Below are 20,541 nucleotides of genomic sequence, written 5' to 3'. Positions count from 1 at the left end.
TTGTATGCAGCCTACAATGTTTTATACAGGGGTATCTTCTTAGTTTTCTTATACATATTCCCATCACCTCATCACGTCAAATCCACCACCTCAATCTCCTTCTTCCCCCCTCTCACCGGCAACTTCACCTCTGGCGTCTCCTCCTTTGAACCCGCCACCATCACCACCACCCCCCCATTCCTCTCCTTCTCAGCCTTCCACCTCTCCGCCACAACCTTCATCACATCCTTCTGCTGTATCCCCGGCTGCTCCGCCTTGACCCTCTTCATCTCCACCTTCATAAAAATCTGGTACGCGCTCTGCTTCTTTTCTTGACCACCACCACCACCACCACCACCGTCACCAGCCTTCCCACCCCCTCCCCTTGGCGTCGGCTTAACCTGCACCAGCACCCCCTTACAAACCCCACACCTATGCCTCCCCACATCGATACTCTTCGAATGCCTCTTATACCCCATCCCACACCCCCCACACTCCCACACATACCTAAACTCAATTTCATAAGTATGCTTCGTCGTAACCTCGATCCCATACTCCTTCCCAAACACCCCCGTCACCTTCTTCCCCCAAGCCTTGAACTCCTTCCCGTGAGGGTTGGTGGTGATGCCACTAATCATGAAATTGCAGAGATGGCAAAACTCGTGCGCGAGCACATTGTACAACCTGTGAGGCGTGGTGATGACCTTGGTCGACAACTCGATAGAGCAATGGTGCCGGAATACAGGAGGGGAATTCGGCGGGCGGAAGGTTTCCCTTTTCCAGTTTGCCCGCCCGGCCGTGGTGGCTAGGGTGCGGGACCAGATGATTTTTATGCCGCCTGTCGAGGCGGACAGGGTGGAGAGTTGGGAGGAGGTGATGCGGGTGTCGAGGAGGGAGAGGAAGGTCTCTGCGAGGGAGAGGCGGTTGGTTTCGAATTCTTTGAGGGATTGGCGTTCTGAGGCGGTTTTTTTGGCGGGGGAGGAGGAGGAGAAGGAGGAGGAGGGTGGTTTGCTGGTTGTGGTTGGGAGAGGAGGACGAGGAGGAGGAGGAGGGGGTGGTGGTGGTTTGGAAGGGAAAAGTTGTTTTGCTGGGGAGTGCTGGTCGTTCCAGTCTTCGACGAATTCTTGGGACCAGAACATGTCTGTTGATGGTCGGTGGGGGGTGTTGGGGATGCGAGGGAGTTTGGTGGGTGATACTAGGCCTTTTGGACGGGGAGCAGGGGCGGGTCTGGGTGGTGTTGATGGCGGTGAAGATCCGGGTTCCTCGGTGGGGGTCGAAATTGTCAATGGCATTGATTGTGGTGGTGGGAGGGGGATGTTGTCCAGGCGAAGTCGCAAAAACCTATCTTCTAGGTTTTTTGCCTTGGCTTTTTTTGATTGGGAAGAGTTAACTGATGAGTTGGAGTTTCGTGCTGGCTTTGCTCTTCCTTGCGACTCCGCAGCTGGAGCTTTCCTCGGCGGGGGACCAAGGTCAAATTCACTGTCGTCGTCCGAACCCTGCTCCGTGTAGCTCCCCCCCTCGTCGTCGTTGTCGCTGTCGCTGTCATCTTGCGGGTCCTCCTCTGACTCACATGAATGAAACGTGTCGTCGAACATGGAAACGTCCTCAAGAATGCTCACTTCCTCCCTGGCAGAGACATATTCCTGCTCCTCCTCTGGTTTTGACTCCAGCGACTCTTTCAATGAATACCCCTTGGTCTTTCTAGTCCTGAGTTCAACCCTCGTCCGTCTCGGCTCCTCTTCCTCTTCTTGCTCGTCCTCAAACGACTCCTTCACCCTTGCCGCCTTAGTCTTCCCATTTCTCCCCTCAACCCCCTTCCTCGGCTGCACCTCATCCTCATTCACCACCGCCTTCATCCCCCTCCCCTTCCCCCTCCCCTTCCCCCGTCCCTCCTCACCCCCTCCGGCGTCCAAGCCCTCAGCAAACTACTACTCACCCCCCGGACAGGCGCCAACCTCCTCCTCCTCACCGTCGCCGGTGGTAGCACCTCCTTCTTTTCCTTGCTATTTTTCATCCCAGCAACAACCTCACCCTTCTTCCTAGTAGTACCCAACGCACTCGGAGAAGGAAACTCCTCCTCCTCATCCTCATCCTCATCCTCATCATCAACATCCTCATCCTCATCATCATCATCACTATCCTCCTCACCACTGCTCTTTCCCTTGTCGCTCTTTTCCTGCTCCGTGTCGTCTTCGTGATCATCGCTCCAGTGCATCACCCTCCTCCTCCTCCCGCTCCCAGCTAGTCGCGCCATTTCTGCCTTATCTCCCGCTTCAAAATGGGACGTAGAAAGGGAAACAAAATAAAAACAATGGAGCACCGTTCGAGATAAGGAAGGTGAGATTGATTTGTGTGTGCGTGTGTGTGTGTGTGTGTGTGAGTCGTTTAAGAAAAAAGATGCAGGTTTCGGCGCTTTGGGATTTGGGGAAGGAAGAAAAGAGAGCTGGTTGTCAGGAGCAACCGCTGCTGCCCGACTGAGTGGATGGGATGAAAGATGGGACGTGCATGATGCCCGCCCGCCACCGCAAGTGGATTTTTGCGGAGGGTTTGAGTTTGCTTCATTAGGCATTAGGGTGGTATGTTTTTATTCTTTTTATTCTTTTTTTTCTCTTTTTTCTTTTTTCTTCTTTTTTTTTTCTTCCCTTTTTTTTGGGGGGGGGGGGGGTGGAACGTTTCATTTTATTGTATTATGAAGAGTACAAATTTTTGTGAAGGGTTACAATCTCTGGATTGAAGGTTTATTGCCTATGGTAAGGGGGAATGACAACTGCTTGTACAGGCCCTTTTGATGCAAAAACTTCCCAGATCCAATATCCCAGGAAAACAAAGATGGAATCGCTGGCTTGAAACTAACGACTCCCTCCTATCCGAACAAACCTTACGTTATCAAAGACAGACCCGAATCGCCGATAACGGTCCAGCTAGGTGATCGGGAACAGCCCGTGGGGGTGTGTTGTTCCAGAAGTTGAGTCTTCAGCACACAGCAAGCCGTTTTTTCGCTCATTGGCCAACATCAATAGAAGAAGATCGCCATGTGGTTTTTATTTATTCAATTTTTTTCGCCTCGCGGGCCGCGCGGTTTCCACATCACCACATACACTGTGTTGTAACAAACCTGCTGTAGAAAGAGCAGCAGGTGGCGTGTGACACTGCTGATCTGCTCTATATGGTTATCTATCTGTCACTCAGACTACTGCACTGAGGCGCTGCAAATCTGTATGAGGAGTTATCGTGGGCGTGCAGGTTAGGGTCTAACGCTGTCTCACATTTGTTCTCTTCACGAGGAAGAAGAAAAAGACTGGCGTGTTGGGTGGTGGGCTGGGGCTGTATTACGGTGTTTGTAACCTCCTGGCAGATGTATTCGAACGGTTGCAGCAAAAAAGCAGCACAGCGTGACTGATATGGGCATTCCTCGCCTCATCGGGCTTCTTACCAGATCCGTCCTCACCAGACTCACAAGTAACGCAGCTACCAGCGCAGTGGTTCAGAGGTTGAATGCCCGGCTCGGGGCCAGACTTGTCTTGAGCAATGTCCGAGCAGTACACAGTATTTGACGACGATCACCCAAGTCACACCACGCAAGCGGTTCTGTCACACTGCTGATCTCGAAGGTGGTCTTCAACATGGGATGACGGGCGGCCGGTCATATTGGCCGGTCAGTCCAGTGGTTTCCCGTCCTGGTCTCGGTCCGGGTAAAAAAGCAAAGGAAGAAACGGATCTCATGCGGTGAGCTGGCTCATTTTTTTTTAATTTTTTTGCCAAATTCTTGATTTTGTTGATATCTATCTTTCCGGTAAGTTTATCATGCATGGCCAGCACAGCAGCAAACGTCCCTTTCGGAGGTTGCTAGTGTGCCAAGAACGATTGACCTGCCACTCGGAATTCGAGAAAAAGACCAATGATCCACAGAGGAGTCGATTGATCGAAGTGTGCAGACAGAGAGAAATAAATATTTTCGGTGAAGTGTGTTTGCTGTTTCAGACAGGTAAGTGTAGGTGGGAGAAATCACATTGCAACCTTCGTCATGGGGCAGTGAGGGGGACAATTGGAGGTGTGAATCTCGCATTCTGGTTGCCTCGTTCCTTGCAGATTTGAACAAAAATATGGTGGGTGTTGGTCGTTTGGATATATCGATTAATTACCGGTCATCCGGCAGGTGAACCGCGCAACGTCAGACTTGTTATTTTCTCTTTCGGGGGGTATTGCCGCACCCCTCTTTTGATGCTGGAAATAGATCACGTTAGACAGGAACCGTTTTCCTTGATAAAGGGGGTGGGGGAAAGAGCTTCTGAAAGGGGAAGAGGCACAGATCTTGTGCAAAAGCACCTCGACGGCGTCAACTTGTCAAAAAGTCCTGGCGCACTGTGTTCGAAAAAACCGGGCCTAAACCTGACAAAGAGCCCCTGTCGGGTGTGCCGTACAAAATATTGAAGCGGCTCCAGCCCGAATCCATGGCGGCTCCGCCAAAAAAGGAAGACCTTGGAAGAAACTGCAGCGAGCCTCCACCACGATTTCAGCTGCTTCGGGAATTGCGGCGAGATAAAACTGTGAGACACGGCGAGTGAGAGCGTGAGGACTTTGTCATCGAAAGGTGTTTGCCACTGGCCCAGTCCGGCACGTCGTGGATCGATTATGCTCGTGTCCAGAGGGCTTTAGCTGCATTGGACCACTGACAAGAAACACAGCCCAGTTGTCGGTTCCCTCGAATCCTCGAGATGCTACGTGATGTCGTGGTCGAGAGATCAGGGGATTCTTTTGCAGTAGTATCCAGCATCTGTGGCCAGCATATGCCGTCCTGTCGCCCGAGTCGCTACTAGTCCGGCCATCTGGCTTTTGACCAGTTTTGACAGTTTGCCAATGGGATGTCTCCGATAAGCTGAGTTGTTGTATGGAGAGAGGGTCAAATAGTGGGATAGATTCCTTGTTTTTTTCCTTTCTCAAAGAGGAATCCATTCTGAAGGTCGTCGTCATCGATGTGCTTCTCGAAGACCAAGCTTTGGCGTTGATGTGCCTTGGCCCGCCCTGCCAGGTGTTCCCTGTCGAAACCTTGGTGGGAACGGAATCTTTTCTCAGGGGCAGCGATTGGAGGGCCAATTGATTTTGGGGGTGGGGCGACAGTTGGAAGCTGGGTGGCGGAGCCGTGGATTCTGATACGGTGCAATTTCGAGTCGCCAGCCCGCGCCAGTCCGGCAGCGAAGCCGGCGGTATCCCGAACTGGAGTCTCCCATTGGTCAGAATCTGCCTTTGTAAATCGAGATGGTGGCGCGACGAAATGCAAGTCTTCAGGAGTTGGGGCTGCAATTTGCAGACGCACCGGCGACTTCGCTGCAGCTGCCAACTTGCGTTCCCTGTTGATGTGAGAGTGAGGGAGAGGGAGAGGGAGAGGGAGAGGGAGAGGGAGAGAGGGGGATAGAGAGAATGAGAGAGGGAGATGGAGAGAATGAGAGAAAGAGAGAAGTGTGTTTTATGTCTGAGGCTGTGACTTGTATTCGGCAGCGAAACAAGCATCAGCAGCTTCGTCTGAAATCCGGGGAAAACAGAATGTGAGGCAGAGAGGCATCCGGCGTGAAAGCAAGCGCGTGCCTGACAAATGGGAGCAGCACAGTGCTTCCGCTGGCAGGTCGACACGGTGCCCTCCCTCGTCCGTCTTCCCCTGGCAGATGCTTCCACCCCTGGTGTCTTTCCGAGCCCGAGACGAAACGCACCGCCCATCCCTGCTCCCCTGCTCAGCGAGTGGCCGAATGAATGCCTCCTTTTTCCTGCCCATTTCCCTGCTTCTTTCCCTTCCCAAGAGTCCAAGGCCAACACTAGCCAAACATCCTTCCGTGGCCAGTGCCTCCTCTTTTTTTTCTTCTCTTTCTTTCCTCTCCTCTCTTTTCTCTCTCTCGACGCTCGCTCGCTCACTTGCTGCTTCCGACACCTCTACCGTCTCTCGTTCAGGTAGTAGAAAGTCGCCAGTCGCCCGCCGTCGCCCGCCGTCGCCCGCCGCCCGTCGCCCCGTGTAGGAACCGTTGCAATCCAGCGGTCGCCTGCCTTTTGAGCTGCGTGCCGGCATTCGAGACACGACGCCGTCTGGATCCGTCGCGCCGAAACGACCCTCAAGGACGACACATTACACTACGGTCGCTGAAGCATATCCAATCAATCAATCAACCAATCCATCCATAATCTTTTTGATTCCTTTCCAGCAATCAATCAAAGAAAACCCAGTTTCGCTGAAAAGGGGGGGTGACCCACGCACGAATTATTAGCGGCCTGTTTTCTTGCATACCGCCACCATCCCCAAGCCAACCTCCCTCTTCTCTGCGCCCCACAGCGCCGCCAATCGCTCACCCTCGTTGGTCGGATTCTGCTCCTGTTGTGCATCAACAATCAACAACACGCACGTTATCCGGCACCTTTCTCTGCTCTTCAGCGCCCAACCCAAACCCAAAAATCATAGCTTGTCGAGTTTTTGCTCCTCTTGCGGTGGCCGGCCACTTCTTGGACATTTTGACACGACAAGACTCCCATTTTCGGGTCGACAACGCCACACCCACTTCCCCGGCAACTGCTCCATGAGCCTCTGATACGGTGAGTTTTGCACCCGCAACGCCTGGTGGAAATGTTGATTTGGACCCTTCGGCTTTTCGAATCCGGACACGATCGTGACAGTTTTGGCTAATTGCCAGCAGACGACTTTGTTGCCCAACATGTCGGGATATCCCCAAGGCCAAGGAGGCCAGGGCCAGGGCCAGGGCCAAGGCGGCTACAACGGCCGCGATGAGTACGATGACGGCTACGGTCAAGGCGGTCACGGAGGCCAGCACGGCAATGACGCCTACTATCAAGACGACCAACAGTACTATGACAACCAGCCAAATAGCGGTCACGCCCAGGGCCGCGGCAATCAGCAAGGCGATGGCTACTATGACGAATCGTAAGTTCTGGCTCTTGATGTGAAACGGATAGAATGGGCGGGCAGAGTTGACTTTGATGGCCCAGTGGTTACTACAACGCCGACCCCAACAACCCGTACCAGCAAGATGGCGGCTACTACGACAACAACGACCAGTACCAGGACGATTACTACAACAACGGCCAGAGAGGCAACAATGGCTACTACGATCAAGGGTACGGTCAAGGTGGCTACGGGGGCAATGGTCAGGGTCCAAGGCAGGGCTCCGAAGACGATTCGGAGACCTTCAGCGACTTCACGATGAGGTCCGACATGGCCAGAGCAGCCGACATGGACTACTATGGACGCGGTGATGAGCAGTACAACAACGGCTACAACGATGAGGGAGGCAACCGCGGATACCGCCCACCATCGTCGCAGATCTCCTATGGTGGCAACCGCTCCTCCGGCGCCTCTACGCCCAACTACGGAATGGACTACAGCAATGTCCTGCCCGCCGGTCAGCGCTCCAGGGAACCCTATCCCGCCTGGACTTCGGATGCCCAGATTCCCCTCTCCAAGGAGGAGGTGGAGGACATCTTTTTGGACTTGACGGCGAAATTCGGTTTCCAGCGCGACAGCATGCGCAACATGTACGACCACTTGATGACACTTCTGGATTCGCGCGCGTCCCGCATGACGCCCAACCAGGCCCTGCTGTCTCTCCATGCCGATTACATTGGTGGCGACAACGCCAACTACCGCAAGTGGTACTTTGCTGCCCATCTTGACCTGGACGACGCCGTCGGTTTCGCCAACATGAAGGGCAAGAAGGCCAAGAAGAAGGCGAAGAAGGGCAAGGGCCCGGGTCCCGAAAACGAGGCCGAGGCTTTGGAAGATCTCGAGGGCGATGACTCGTTGGAGGCGGCCGAGTACCGCTGGAAGACGAGAATGAACCGCATGTCGCAGCACGATCGGGTGAGGCAGCTCGCTCTGTTCTTGCTCTGCTGGGGCGAGGCCAACCAGGTCCGCTTCATGGCGGAATGTCTCTGCTTCATCTTCAAGTGCGCCGACGATTATCTCAACTCGCCCGCCTGCCAAAACCTTGTTGAGCCGGTGGAGGAGTTCACCTTCCTGAACAACGTGATCACGCCTCTGTATCAGTACTGCAGAGACCAGGGCTACGAAATTTCCAACGGTGTCTATGTCCGTCGCGAGCGCGACCATGAGCAGATCATCGGCTACGATGATTGCAACCAGCTCTTCTGGTATCCCGAGGGCATTGAGCGCATCGTGCTCGAGGACAAGACCAAGCTCGTCGACGTTCCTCCCGCGGAACGTTACCTCAAGCTCAAGGATGTCAACTGGAAGAAGTGCTTCTTCAAGACCTACAAGGAAACGCGTTCCTGGTTCCATCTTCTCGTCAACTTCAACCGCATCTGGATTATTCACCTGACCATGTTCTGGTTCTACACGGCCTACAACTCCCCCACACTCATCACCGTCAAGTACGAACAAGAAGTCAACCAGTGGCCCGAGAAGGCTGCCCATTGGTCCATCGTCGGGTTCGGTGGTGCCATCGCTTCCGGTGTCCAAGTGGCCGCCACCATCACGGAATGGGCCTACGTTCCAAGGAAGTGGGCGGGCGCGCAGCACTTGACCAAAAAGTTGATGTTCCTCATTCTGGTCTTCATCCTCAACGTCGCTCCCGGCGTTTACGTCTTCATGCCCGAGAAGGACGACACGGCCTATATCGAGAAGCAGCGCACTACTCTCGCGCTGGCCCTCGGTATCGCCCACTTCTTCATTGCTCTCATCACGTTCATCTTCTTCTCCATCATGCCGCTCGGTGGTCTGTTTGGAAGCTACCTGACCAAGAACTCGAGGCGGTACGTGGCCAGTCAGACCTTTACTGCCAGCTGGCCGCGTCTCAAGGGCAAGGCCATCGCCATGTCTTACGGCCTCTGGCTTATCGTGTTTGGCGCCAAGTTTGGAGAGTCTTATGCCTACCTCACCCTCTCCATCAAGGACCCTATTCGGTATCTGCACATCATGGACACGTCGTCCTGCATGGGTGACTTTTTCCTGAGCAACATGATCTGCCAACATCAGCCCAAGATCACGCTCGGACTTTTGCTCATCACGGATTTGATCTTCTTCTTCCTCGACACGTACCTGTGGTATGTGCTCTTGAACACGGTATTCTCGATCGCCCGGTCCTTCTACCTCGGTTCTTCCATCTGGACCCCCTGGAGAAACATCTTCTCTCGTCTCCCGAAGCGTATCTACTCCAAGGTCCTGGCAACCACCGACATGGAGATCAAGTACAAGCCCAAGGTCCTGATTTCTCAGATTTGGAATGCCATCATCATTTCCATGTATCGCGAGCACCTCCTGGCCATTGACCATGTCCAGAAGCTCCTCTACCACCAGGTTCCTTCGGAGCAGGAGGGCAAGAGGACGCTGCGTGCTCCCACCTTCTTCGTCTCGCAGGAAGATCACTCTTTCAAGACCGAGTTCTTCCCCGCCTACAGCGAGGCAGAGCGCAGAATCTCCTTCTTCGCCCAGTCGCTCTCGACGCCCATCCCTGAGCCCTTGCCCGTTGACAACATGCCCACCTTCACCGTCATGATTCCTCACTACAGCGAAAAGATTCTCCTCTCCCTGAGAGAAATCATTCGTGAAGACGAGCCTTACTCTCGTGTCACCCTTCTCGAGTACCTCAAGCAGCTTCACCCTCACGAGTGGGACTGCTTCGTCAAGGACACCAAGATTCTGGCCGATGAGACCTCGCAGTTCAACGGCGAGGATGAGAAGACGGAAGGCAAGGACACGGCCAAGAGCAAGATTGATGATCTTCCCTTCTACTGCATTGGTTTCAAGTCGTCGGCCCCCGAATACACGCTCCGCACACGTATTTGGGCCTCGCTCCGTTTCCAGACCCTGTACCGTACTGTCTCCGGCTTCATGAACTACGCCCGCGCCATCAAGCTGCTCTATCGTGTCGAGAACCCGGAGGTTGTCCAGATGTTTGGCGGCAACTCGGACAAGCTGGAGCGCGAGCTTGAGCGCATGGCCCGTCGCAAGTTCAAGCTCTGCATCTCCATGCAGCGATTCGCCAAGTTCAAGAAGGAAGAGATGGAAAATGCCGAGTTCTTGCTCCGTGCCTACCCCGACCTCCAGATTGCCTACCTCGACGAGGAGCCTCCCCTTAACGAGGGCGAGGAGCCCCGCCTCTACTCTGCCCTGATTGATGGCCACTCTGAGATCATGGAGAACGGTCAGCGTCGCCCCAAGTTCCGCATTCAGCTCTCTGGCAACCCCATTCTTGGCGACGGCAAATCCGACAACCAGAACCACGCCATCATCTTCTACCGCGGCGAGTACATCCAGCTCATCGACGCCAACCAGGACAACTACCTCGAGGAGTGCCTCAAGATCCGTAGCGTTCTTGCCGAGTTCGAGGAGATGAAGACGGACAACGTTTCCCCCTACACTCCCGGTGTCAAGAACGCGGTCCACACTCCTGTTGCCATCTTGGGTGCTCGTGAATACATCTTCTCGGAGAACATTGGGATCCTTGGTGACGTTGCTGCCGGGAAGGAGCAGACGTTCGGCACCCTCTTTGCCAGAACACTGGCCGAGATCGGTGGCAAGCTTCATTACGGTCATCCCGACTTCCTCAACGGCATCTTCATGACGACTCGCGGCGGTGTGTCCAAGGCTCAAAAGGGCCTGCACTTGAACGAAGACATTTACGCCGGCATGAACGCCCTGCTGCGTGGTGGCCGCATCAAGCACTGCGAGTACTACCAGTGCGGCAAGGGTCGTGATTTGGGTTTCGGCTCCATTCTCAACTTCACGACCAAGATCGGAACGGGCATGGGTGAGCAGTTCTTGTCCCGCGAGTACTACTACCTCGGAACCCAGCTGCCGTTGGATCGCTTCTTGTCCTTCTACTACGCCCATCCTGGTTTCCACGTCAACAACATGTTCATCATGCTTTCGGTCCAGCTTTTCATGATCTGCCTCCTGCAGATCGGTGCCCTTCGAAAGGAGACTGTCCGCTGCGACTACAACCGCGACGTTCCCATCACGGATCCTCTGTTGCCCACGGGCTGTGCCAACACGGACGCGCTGGTCGACTGGGTCTACCGCAGTATTCTGTCGATTTTCTTCGTCTTCTTCCTCTCGTTCGTGCCCCTGTTTGTTCAGGAGATGATGGAACGCGGTGTCCTGCGCGCCGCCACGCGCTTCGCCAAGCACATCGGCTCCCTCTCGCCCTTCTTTGAAGTGTTTGTCTGCCAGATCTACGCCAACTCTGTGCAGATGGATGTCACTTTCGGAGGTGCTCGCTACATCGGTACCGGTCGCGGTTTCGCAACGGCTCGCATCCCCTTCGGTGTGCTCTACTCGCGCTTCGCCGGTCCTTCGATCTATTTCGGAGCCCGTCTGCTGATGATGTTGTTGTTCGCCACCATCACCGTCTGGACCCCCGCCATCATTTACTTCTGGATTTCGCTGCTGGCCTTGGTCATCTCCCCCTTCCTGTACAACCCCCACCAGTTCGCCTGGACCGATTTCTTCATCGATTACCGCGACTACCTCCGCTGGCTGTCTCGTGGCAACTCGCGCTCGCACGCCTCGTCTTGGATTTCGTTCTGCCGCCTGTCCAGAACAAGAACCACGGGTTACAAGCGCAAGGTCATCGGCGACCCATCTGCCAAGATGTCGGGAGATGTCCCTCGTGCTGCCTTCACCAACATGATGTGGGCCGAGATCTTCACACCTTTCTGCCTGGTTCTTGTTACCCTCATCCCCTATCTCTACATCAACTCCCTGACCGGTGTTGGTGGTGAGTTTGGTACCAAGGAGGTGGACGATCCCGCGGCCGTTGTCATGCGTGTCGCCATTGTCGCCTTTGCTCCCATCGGTCTCAACCTTGCCGTCCTGGCCGCCATGTTCGGCATGGCGTGCTGCATGGGTCCGGTTCTGAGCATGTGCTGCAAGAAGTTTGGCTCGGTCCTCGCCGCCATCGCCCACGCCGTCGCTGTTATTGGCCTTCTTGTGTTTTTCGAGGTCATGTTCTTCCTGCAGCGTGCCGACTTTGCCAGGACGCTCCTGGGCATGATTGCTGTCCTCGCTCTCCAGCGCTTCATCCTGAAGGTCATCGTCACTCTGTGCTTGACCAGAGAAATGAAGACGGATGCCGCCAACATCGCTTTCTGGACCGGCAAGTGGTACTCTCTCGGCTGGCACACCGTTTCTCAGCCCGCCCGTGAATTCCTGTGCAAGATCACCGAGCTGAGCATGTTCGCGGCCGACTTTGTCCTCGGTCATGTCATCCTCTTCCTCATGCTCCCTGTCATTCTCATTCCTCAGGTTGACAAGCTGCACTCCATGATGCTCTTCTGGCTCCGCCCAAGGTATGTCCTCGTTCGTCCGTCTTCATCGCTGACCACGCTGACATGTTTGACAGTCGTCAAATCCGGCCTCCGATTTACTCGATGAAGCAGACCAAGTTGAGGAGGAGACGCGTCCTGCGTTACTCGATCCTCTACTTCACCATGTTCATCTTGTTTGCCGCTTTGATCGCCGGCCCGCTCGTTGCCGGCAAGTTCATCATGCCGACTCTGGAAAAGACGTTGAAGTTTGGCGACATGGTGTTGTTGCAGCCTGATGTGAATCAGGACAACACCCGCAACAGCACCATGACCGGTACCGGTCGCCCGAGCTACAGTGGTGCCTATACCCCAACGACAGTTGCGGCGAAAAGACCGGCCGAGACTGCGGGCACCAACGACAGACTCTTTTAAGCAAAGCAAAGCGCCAGCTTGGTCAGCCTCGCGCGAGGCCACGACTTTGTACAATTTTTAATAGTAACCATATGGGATTTTGTCGGACCTCTCTTTGGTCAAGGAAAAGAATAGGGAGATGGGGAGTGGTCCCGGGGAGTTTTTGTCATGAAAAGAAATGTTGTATTCTTGGAACTCGACAGCAAACCTCTGGCAGCATGAGCATCATTTCATTTTGATTTTTTGTCTCTCTCTTTTTTTTTTTTTTTTTTTTTTGTTGATTTTTTGATTTTGGGGTTGGCGGAAGGCATTGGTATCACATACACACAAGTGGGCTTTTTTATTATTATTCTAGACGCTTAGCTCAATTTCCCTGTCTCTGCTGCTTTTTGTTATGTGGTCTTCTGAAAGTTACTTAATGCGGATTAATGGCATTGTTGGGTTGCGTTGTTGCATATTTGTCCAAGTACCTTTGAAGCATTGCGTGTTTTTCAAGATGATTGCTTGTGTGTGTTGTCGTCGATGTGCTACTACGTAATGTAATGGGTTCAATAAGGATGGATGGCTACGAGTCATTGAGCAAAGAGGGCATGATTATTGATGAGTTCTTGAATGTGTGTATGATTGAGAGTAGGGTATCTAATGGAAATATCTTGGTTGCCCCTGAACTGATTTGAGATGCCAAGAGAACTTGCCCCTGAGTCGGGAACGGGATTTGAGAACAAGAGGAAAAAAAGTAAAGTGGGGTGGGTCTACAGAGCTCCGAGCCACTGGTCTGACGTGTGTGGGACCGACCCCCTGTTTTCCGAGGCTGCCGTTGTGCCGTGGTGTGCTGTGTTGTCACCCTAGCGGCGCGCGCGACCGCTACCACCACTGCTGCTTGCTGCTGCTGCTGGAATATTTTTCCCCAGCTGCAACTTACCACACGACACCGACACCGCAACACGAACGCGACAAGCATTTGAAGAGTTTACCTGACGGAACGGCGTTTACACTCTCCTTTTCTTTTCAGCGACGAGCGAGCGGGTTTGACCAATGCGATTGATCTGTTGATCCTGTGTCTTCCCCTACATACCAGATCGATCTTGAAACAACAAGCACAGGCAGGAGGAGGAACAGCAAACATGGACCTCCAAGACCTCCAAACCCGCCTCAACCTCTTTCTCGACCACGCGGCGACCACCTTCCAAAAGGTCCCCGGCAGCGCAGTCCTCATCCGCTATGTCAGGTCCAGCTACCAAAACGACCCCGTCAGATCCGCCATCGAGCTGGTGCTGGTCATCTTCTTCATCCGCTATCTCCTCAGCCCAAGTTACTCGACCAGCAAGGTCAACTACGTCAAGCTCACCGAAGACGTACGTCCTTCTCCCCCCTTCCCCCACAATAACCTCTACTAACCTCCCCCCTTCCCCCGTTCAAGGAAATCGACGAACTAGTCGAAGAATGGACCCCCGAACCCCTCGTCGCCCCTCTCACCCCCCTAGAAGAAACCTCGCTCGAGAAACTCCCCATCCTCGTCGGCCCCTCGGGCCCCAAATCCAAACTCTCCACCGGCAAAACCGTCACCAACCTCGCCTCATACAACTTTTATAACCTCAACGCCAACGAGCAAATCAAGGAGAAAGCCATCGCCACTCTTCGGACGTACGGCGTTGGGCCCTGCGGTCCTCCCCAGTTTTACGGAACGCAGGACGTGCACATGAAGGCCGAGGCCGATATCGCGAGCTACCTAGGCACAGAGAAGTGCATCGTCTACGCCCAGGCCTTTTCGGCGATTTCGTCCGTGATTCCCGCGTTTTGCAAACGCGGGGATGTTATCGTGGCTGACAGGGCGGTCAATTACTCTATTCGGAGAGGGTTGGAGATCAGCAGGAGCAACATCAGGTGGTACAACCACAACGACTTTGAGGACCTGGAGCAAGTCATGAGGGGCGTTGTGGCGGAGCAGAAGAAGAAGGGCAAGCTGACCAGACGGTTTATTGTCACCGAGGGACTGTTTGAGACGTGCGGGGATATGAATAATCTGCCCAAGCTGGTGGAGCTGAAGGAGAAGTACAAGTTTAGGATTATTCTGGACGAGACTTGGTCGTTTGGCGTGCTGGGGCGGACGGGGAGGGGGTTAACGGAGCATCAGAATGTTGATCCGACGCAGATTGACATGATCGTGGGGAGCTTGGCTGGGCCGCTGTGCGCGGGGGGTGGGTTTTGCGCGGGGGATGGGGATGTGGTTGAGCACCAGAGGATCGCGGCGGCGGCGTACACCTTTTCTGCGGCGCTGCCGGCCATGTTGGCCATGACGGCGAGCGAGAGCTTGAATGTGTTGCAGAGCAACCCCGAGATTTTGGCGGGGTGCAGGGAGAATGTCAGGTTGTTGAGGGGGCAGCTGGCCGAGGGGAGGAGCGAGTGGGTTGTCTGCACGAGCGCGGCGGAGAACCCGGTGCAGCTTTTGGTGTTGAGGGAGGAGGTGGTGAGGGCGAGGAGGTTGGAGTTGGAGGACCAGGAGAGGTTGCTGCAGGAGTGTGTGGATGAGGTATGTTTGTTTCCCCCCTGCGTCTTGGCACCGAACATGAGTTTGGTTTAACTAACGAGGTGTAATATAGGCTCTTGCGAACGGGGTTTTGATCACCAGGCTCAAGGGGATGAGCATTTCTACTCATAACAGCCTGAAGGATGGGAGCTGGATTGTCCAGCCTGCGCTCAAGGTGTGTGTCACTTCGGGCTTGAGCAAGAAGGACATCGAGAAGGCGGGGCAGACGATCAGGCATGCTATTACCAAGGTTATGACCAAGAAGGGGAATAACAAGCTTAACTTGCCTGCTGCGTGAGGGGGATGGGGACGTGCTATTATATAGACGATGGGATGATAGAATGGGGTAGACCGTGGTGGGGGTGTAATAATGATGATGGTTGGCTAATGCTGCAGAGGGAAATGGATGGATGAGATGGGTATATATATTTATATATATATATATAGAAAAGGGTTAAGGGATGAAGATATGAACAGCGTGGGGGGGGGGGCGGGGGGTTTAATGTGTTTTAATGGGATGTGTATAATTTGTACATGTGGATGTGGATGGGGATGGGGATGGGGATGGGGATGGGGATGGAGAAAGGGTATTTAGTTAGATATTTGCCGTTGGATTCGATGGCTCTCTCGTTTAATTGAGGGGTTGTGGGGCAGTTACAATGCAAGTAATGATGAGTGTTTTCCTATTATTTGTTTCAAAACCGAGGTAACCACTTCCAAGATGTCAGGATACCCCCCCCCTGTCGTCTAAATCATATACAACATCACCATCACCATCCACCTATCCCCCCTTTCCATTATTCCCCTCTCCTCAATCTTCCCATCACCCTGTGCTTCAGCCCAAGCCATGCCCCGCACACCGCTCTGCGCAAAACGGCCCCCTTCTCCCCCGCCCTCTTCCATGGGCCAGCAAAAGCCGTGCGGAGGGGAAGAGGGCGGTGAGGAGGGTCCAGCAAGTATCAAAGCATCTCGGCGGGCTGCGCTTTCGTGATTATTATGTGGTGTCCAGTTAATATATTCGAGTTGAGATGATTCAGCCTTGTCTTGCGGGATAACAGCAAGGCTTCCGACCAAGTATGAAGAGGTCATGCTCGAATGACGAGGATGGTGCTCAGGTGCCATTGAGTAAAAATGAGGAAGGAGCCCGCCCCTGAGACCATGCCATTACAGCACCGCTCACACTGCCCTACCGTTGCAGTCACTGCAGTAAGGTAGTATAAATAGGGGCAGGTCCATCTGGCAACAAGAGAAGAAAACAAAAGAGACGTCTTGTAATTCCAACACCCGCAGGTCTCGAAAACACCAATTGTAATCGCTTTTTCAGCCTCCGCGCTCTCCGCTTCAAATATCAACATGCATCATGTTCCGTTCCTGGCTCAATCCCGGATATTACAACACAGACCACGACGCGCCAGACCCTCACTTTCCACCACCGCTGGAACCGTCTACGGAATACTAAACTCCGGCACCTCCCCCATCTCATTCTTCACCTCCCCATTCAGCTTGTAGCTCACCCTCCACCGCAGCTTGATCTTTTCCACCTTCTGCGACTTGTCCCCCGAGCGCCACACCTTGACCTCCTGTTTGACCCCGTTGATTTGTTTTGGCAAGAGATTACGGCCGGACTGTGGCGTGAGTTGTAACTCGTAGCCCTGTCGAAAAAGTCAGCAAGAGCTATTCTACACAATAGTAACGGCAAAAACATACCTTGGTCACCGCTAGTTGAAAGTGCAGTTCCGTTACTGGGAAGGGAGTGTTGTTGCTGAACAGCATGAGCAAATCCACCGGTGGTTGTCCCTCGGCCGCTCGGAAGGCCTTGAAGTCAATCTTGAGATTGGTGTTGTTGATGACGGCCGTGTGCTCCCTGGGCTGGGCGGGAGCTTCTGGTGGGAGGGCCGAGGAGAAACTCCACTCGTCATCGTCGTTGTTTTGGGGTGCCGCTGGCGTGGGTGTCGCTGGCTTGGAGCCAAGAGAGGCCAGTTGGGCAAAGGGATCGTTGGAAACTGGTTTGGAGGCGGGCGGTGAGAACGCCGACCTGACAGGCTTTGGGGTGGCCGTCTTGGACGAGGGCGCCGAGCTGAAGGCGGAAAAGTTTGAGAAGCCAGGGGGCGGTGCTGGTGAGGTTGATGTTGATGCGCTGTAGTTCCCTCCAGCGCTGTTGTTTTGTGTAACCGAAGACAAAAGAGCCGGGCCAGGGATATCTGGGACTGTTAGCCATAGTCCAACGTTGGTGAGGAGGAAAGAAAGCATACTAGTATTGGCACCAAAACCCAAAGCAATACCGCCCGTTTGGCCGTAGCTGCTCGTTTCCCCTAAGGACAGGCCTAGGAGGTCATTTTCAAGACCAGATCCGGAAGCTTGAGATGCCCCTTGACTGCCAGAACCGTTTGTGTCTGCCGCAGCGTCGTCAAAGTCAATCAAAGACAGCTCGCCGGCTGCGCCCTTCCCACCAGCACTCGCAGATGGGGTGAAATTGGGGTCGGCCAACTTGGCAGCACCCTCAAAGTCTCCCTTCTTCAGCAGCCTGTATCTCTGGAAAGTCCGGTGAATGGCATCGTTAATTTCCAGCAGCTTCGCAACAGCTTCGTGGTCTTCCGACTCTTCCTCACACATCTTCTGGATCTTTGGTTGGGCGCTGGACAGGGCTGAGGCGAGCTCCGAGAACACATCACCGTCCGCCATCTTATCACCAGGCTTAAACTGCGCTAACCTCTCCTCCAACAACCTCGCCTTCTGCTGAATTTTGGCCACCTCCTCCGCCGCTTTGGCGCGGTAGTCGACCTTCGATCTTGTATCGTAACCCGTCATAATCTTCATCAGTTGGTTGGCCTCGCGAAGGTCCTCAGGGGTGCCCCTGCGAATGAGCTCTTGTAGCTTGGCCGACTGGGCTTCCCTCTCCTCCTTTTCCATCTCTTCTGCCGATTTCAAATTCTATTCGGTTAGCATCGCAGCCCATAGCTCACAGACAGGCCCGGCAAGAACCTACATCGCTAGGATTCAACACGGCCGCATCCTCCCTCCTGACCTCCGGGAACGTATACCCCTTATAACTCAATAACCGGTGCATATCCCTAATGAACCCCAAGTCCTCCCTGTACCTGCTCGTCTCGCAAATCGTACCGCGCCATTCTTCTATCAGCTCGAGGATCTTGAGCTGGACACGGGTCGGGCGGATAGGCGGGCGTTCGGGGAAGCGGCGGACCAGCTCGTTCAGGAACTCCTTGGTGCTGATTTGCAAGTGGAAAGGGTAGCCGCAGTTCTTGACGCATATATCCAACAGGTTCAGAGCCAGCATGGCAATGTTGGGGTTGCGGTGGTTGATGTAGTTGACAATGGCCACGGCCGCCTCGCGCGGGGCTGAGCCCTTCTTGGCGTTGATGAGGTCGCTGATCTCGAGATTGAGCGCGAGGTTGGGTTCGTAGTTCTCGGGACTGCAGGCCGAAGCAATGTATCGTAGAAGCTGTGACGGCGCCGGGTGACCCGGGTCTCCCCAACGGTCCCTTGCCGCGTATCGCGCCGAGGCCGCCTCCATTGTTAATGGTGGTGTTGTTCTTTCTGGGGGCGGTTCGACGGGGATGGGAGCTCGGCTCGTCAGTGGTGTCTGTGTCGGGGGGGATAAGGACAGCTTGTGAAGCTGGAATATCAAGCAAGTAGTGCTATGAGTACAAAGTCGTCTACAGCGCCAGTATTAAAGCCCCAGTAGACAGGCAGCAACGTGAATTTGGGATGGGGTTGAGATAGGAAGCTTGGACTGCAACTGTCGGTGGCAGCAAACAAGCAGGTGGCAGCATGCAAGAAGCCCGAACGACCCGTTTCTCGAATAAATCCCAGGGGGTACGTAGATCCAGGACCCCTGTGAAAGCTCCCGGAACGTTGCATAAGCGGGGTAAGCCTCAGCTGGTAATAGTGGGGGTGACGTTTCCCACCCCACCATAAATTATTATTCTGACATTTTTCAGCTTCCTGATATCATCACCACCCTCACCACCCTCACCACCCTCACCGCCCTCACCTCCTTTCACAAAAACACAGCCCCCTCTAGCTATCACCATGGTCCGCCACAAAAAAGACAACTTCTCCCGCGGCGGCAAGAAACCTCACCGCGGCCCCCCCCGCCACTCCAACCGCCCCGAATCCAACCCCAACAACGATGACCCTACCCTCCCCTCCTCCTCCACCACCACCCGCTCCCGCCCGGCCTTCAAAGCCGCCTGCTGGGACCTAGGCCACTGCGACCCCAAACGCTGCTCCGGCAAGAAACTCATGAAGCTCGGCCTCATGCGCGACCTCCACCTCGGCCAGCGCCACGCCGGCGTCATCATCACCCCCAACGGCAAACAGACAGTCTCCCCCGCCGACCGCCCCATCCTGGAAGCCAACGGCGCCGCCGTGGTCGAGTGCTCCTGGGCGCGCACCCAAGAGGTCCAATGGAACAAAGTCGGCGGCAAACACGAGCGTCTCCTCCCCTACCTCGTCGCCGCCAACACAGTCAACTACGGGAAGCCCTGGAGGTTAAACTGCGTCGAGGCTCTCGCGGCCGCTTTTGCGATTTGCGGACATTTGGAATGGGCCGAGGAGATCCTCGCTCCTTTCTCGTATGGCAAGGCGTTTTTGGAGATCAATGAGAAGTTGCTCAAGAAGTACGCTGCCTGTGAGGATGAGGCGGGGGTCAAGAGGGCGCAGGAGGAGTGGATGGAGAGGTTGGACAGGGAGTATGCTGAGAATAGGGAGGAGGCCGAGGGGGATGATATCTGGGCGGGGGGCAATGTCAACAGACGAGCCCCAATAGACTCGGACGATTCGGATGAGGAAGAGGAGGACGACGAGGATGATGATGATGATGATGATGAAGAGGAGGAAGAGGATGAGGTTGATGGGATATACCTTGGAAGCAATCCGCCACCACAAAAAGGGAAACAAAAGCAATCTCAACCAATACCGGAGGAGGAAGAGAAGGACCCGTTTGCGATATCAGACGACAGCGATGACGACGCCGAGATGGAGGCTATTCGGAGGAAGATTCTGGCTTCGAAACCGTTCACCGAGAAGGAGGACACACTTGAGAAGAAACCAGAAGTGATCTCTAGGCCAACACCACATTCGCAAAACATGAAGCCAGACTCAGATGCAGAACCAGATTCGGACAATGGGTCGGATAACGACGACTTTGACGACATTATCGATGCCACACCCATGACAGATCGCATTGGGTTGTCAAAACTGGAGAAGGAGCGTGCCAGGGTCCAGACAACAAGCCGGACATTCTCGTCAGGAGGAGCAAATGCTCCAAATAGGTGGTAATGTAAAAGGAAGAGCTTATCCCTGCTTATGATGGAATGTACAGATATTTTATACATAGATAT

General features: G+C 54.3%; 6 protein-coding genes across 6 annotated transcripts; 3 read left to right on the top strand and 3 right to left on the bottom strand.

Annotated features, from left to right (window-relative positions):
• Nucleotides 1-71: 71 nt before the first annotated feature.
• Nucleotides 72-1,835, bottom strand: PODANS_5_8400 (uncharacterized protein; the record flags this gene model as incomplete). The annotated part of the gene is made up of 1 exon (XM_001904623.1): nt 72-1,835. One exon carries the CDS (start codon nt 1,833-1,835, stop codon nt 72-74), a length of 1,764 nt encoding a protein of 587 aa, XP_001904658.1.
• A 2,725-nt stretch (nt 1,836-4,560) lies between these two features.
• Nucleotides 4,561-5,691, bottom strand: PODANS_5_8390 (uncharacterized protein; the record flags this gene model as incomplete). The annotated part of the gene is made up of 1 exon (XM_001904622.1): nt 4,561-5,691. One exon carries the CDS (start codon nt 5,689-5,691, stop codon nt 4,561-4,563), a length of 1,131 nt encoding a protein of 376 aa, XP_001904657.1.
• A 980-nt stretch (nt 5,692-6,671) lies between these two features.
• Nucleotides 6,672-12,672, top strand: PODANS_5_8380 (uncharacterized protein; the record flags this gene model as incomplete). The annotated part of the gene is made up of 3 exons (XM_001904621.1): nt 6,672-6,898; nt 6,964-12,282; nt 12,336-12,672. The coding sequence occupies 3 exons, from the start codon at nt 6,672-6,674 to the stop codon at nt 12,670-12,672; spliced, it is 5,883 nt and encodes a 1,960-aa protein (XP_001904656.1).
• Nucleotides 12,673-13,775: 1,103 nt separating this feature from the next.
• Nucleotides 13,776-15,476, top strand: PODANS_5_8370 (uncharacterized protein; the record flags this gene model as incomplete). Its single annotated transcript, XM_001904620.1, has 3 exons — nt 13,776-14,006; nt 14,072-15,181; nt 15,252-15,476. The coding sequence occupies 3 exons, from the start codon at nt 13,776-13,778 to the stop codon at nt 15,474-15,476; spliced, it is 1,566 nt and encodes a 521-aa protein (XP_001904655.1).
• A 1,147-nt stretch (nt 15,477-16,623) lies between these two features.
• PODANS_5_8360 (uncharacterized protein) lies at nt 16,624-18,710 on the bottom strand (the record flags this gene model as incomplete). Its single annotated transcript, XM_001904619.1, has 4 exons — nt 16,624-16,830; nt 16,886-17,379; nt 17,431-18,088; nt 18,165-18,710. 4 exons carry the CDS (start codon nt 18,708-18,710, stop codon nt 16,624-16,626), a joined length of 1,905 nt encoding a protein of 634 aa, XP_001904654.1.
• A 518-nt stretch (nt 18,711-19,228) lies between these two features.
• On the top strand, nt 19,229-20,479 carry PODANS_5_8350 (uncharacterized protein; the record flags this gene model as incomplete). The annotated part of the gene is made up of 1 exon (XM_001904618.1): nt 19,229-20,479. The coding sequence occupies one exon, from the start codon at nt 19,229-19,231 to the stop codon at nt 20,477-20,479; it is 1,251 nt and encodes a 416-aa protein (XP_001904653.1).
• Between the last annotated feature and the right edge of the window lie 62 nt (nt 20,480-20,541).

The sequence above is a fragment of the Podospora anserina genome, chromosome 5, assembly GCF_000226545.1.
Source record: "Podospora anserina S mat+ genomic DNA chromosome 5, supercontig 9".
NCBI lineage: Eukaryota > Fungi > Ascomycota > Sordariomycetes > Sordariales > Podosporaceae > Podospora > Podospora anserina.
The sequence above is the reverse complement of the archived record's forward strand: the minus strand, read 5'-3'. Positions and strand labels throughout refer to the sequence as shown.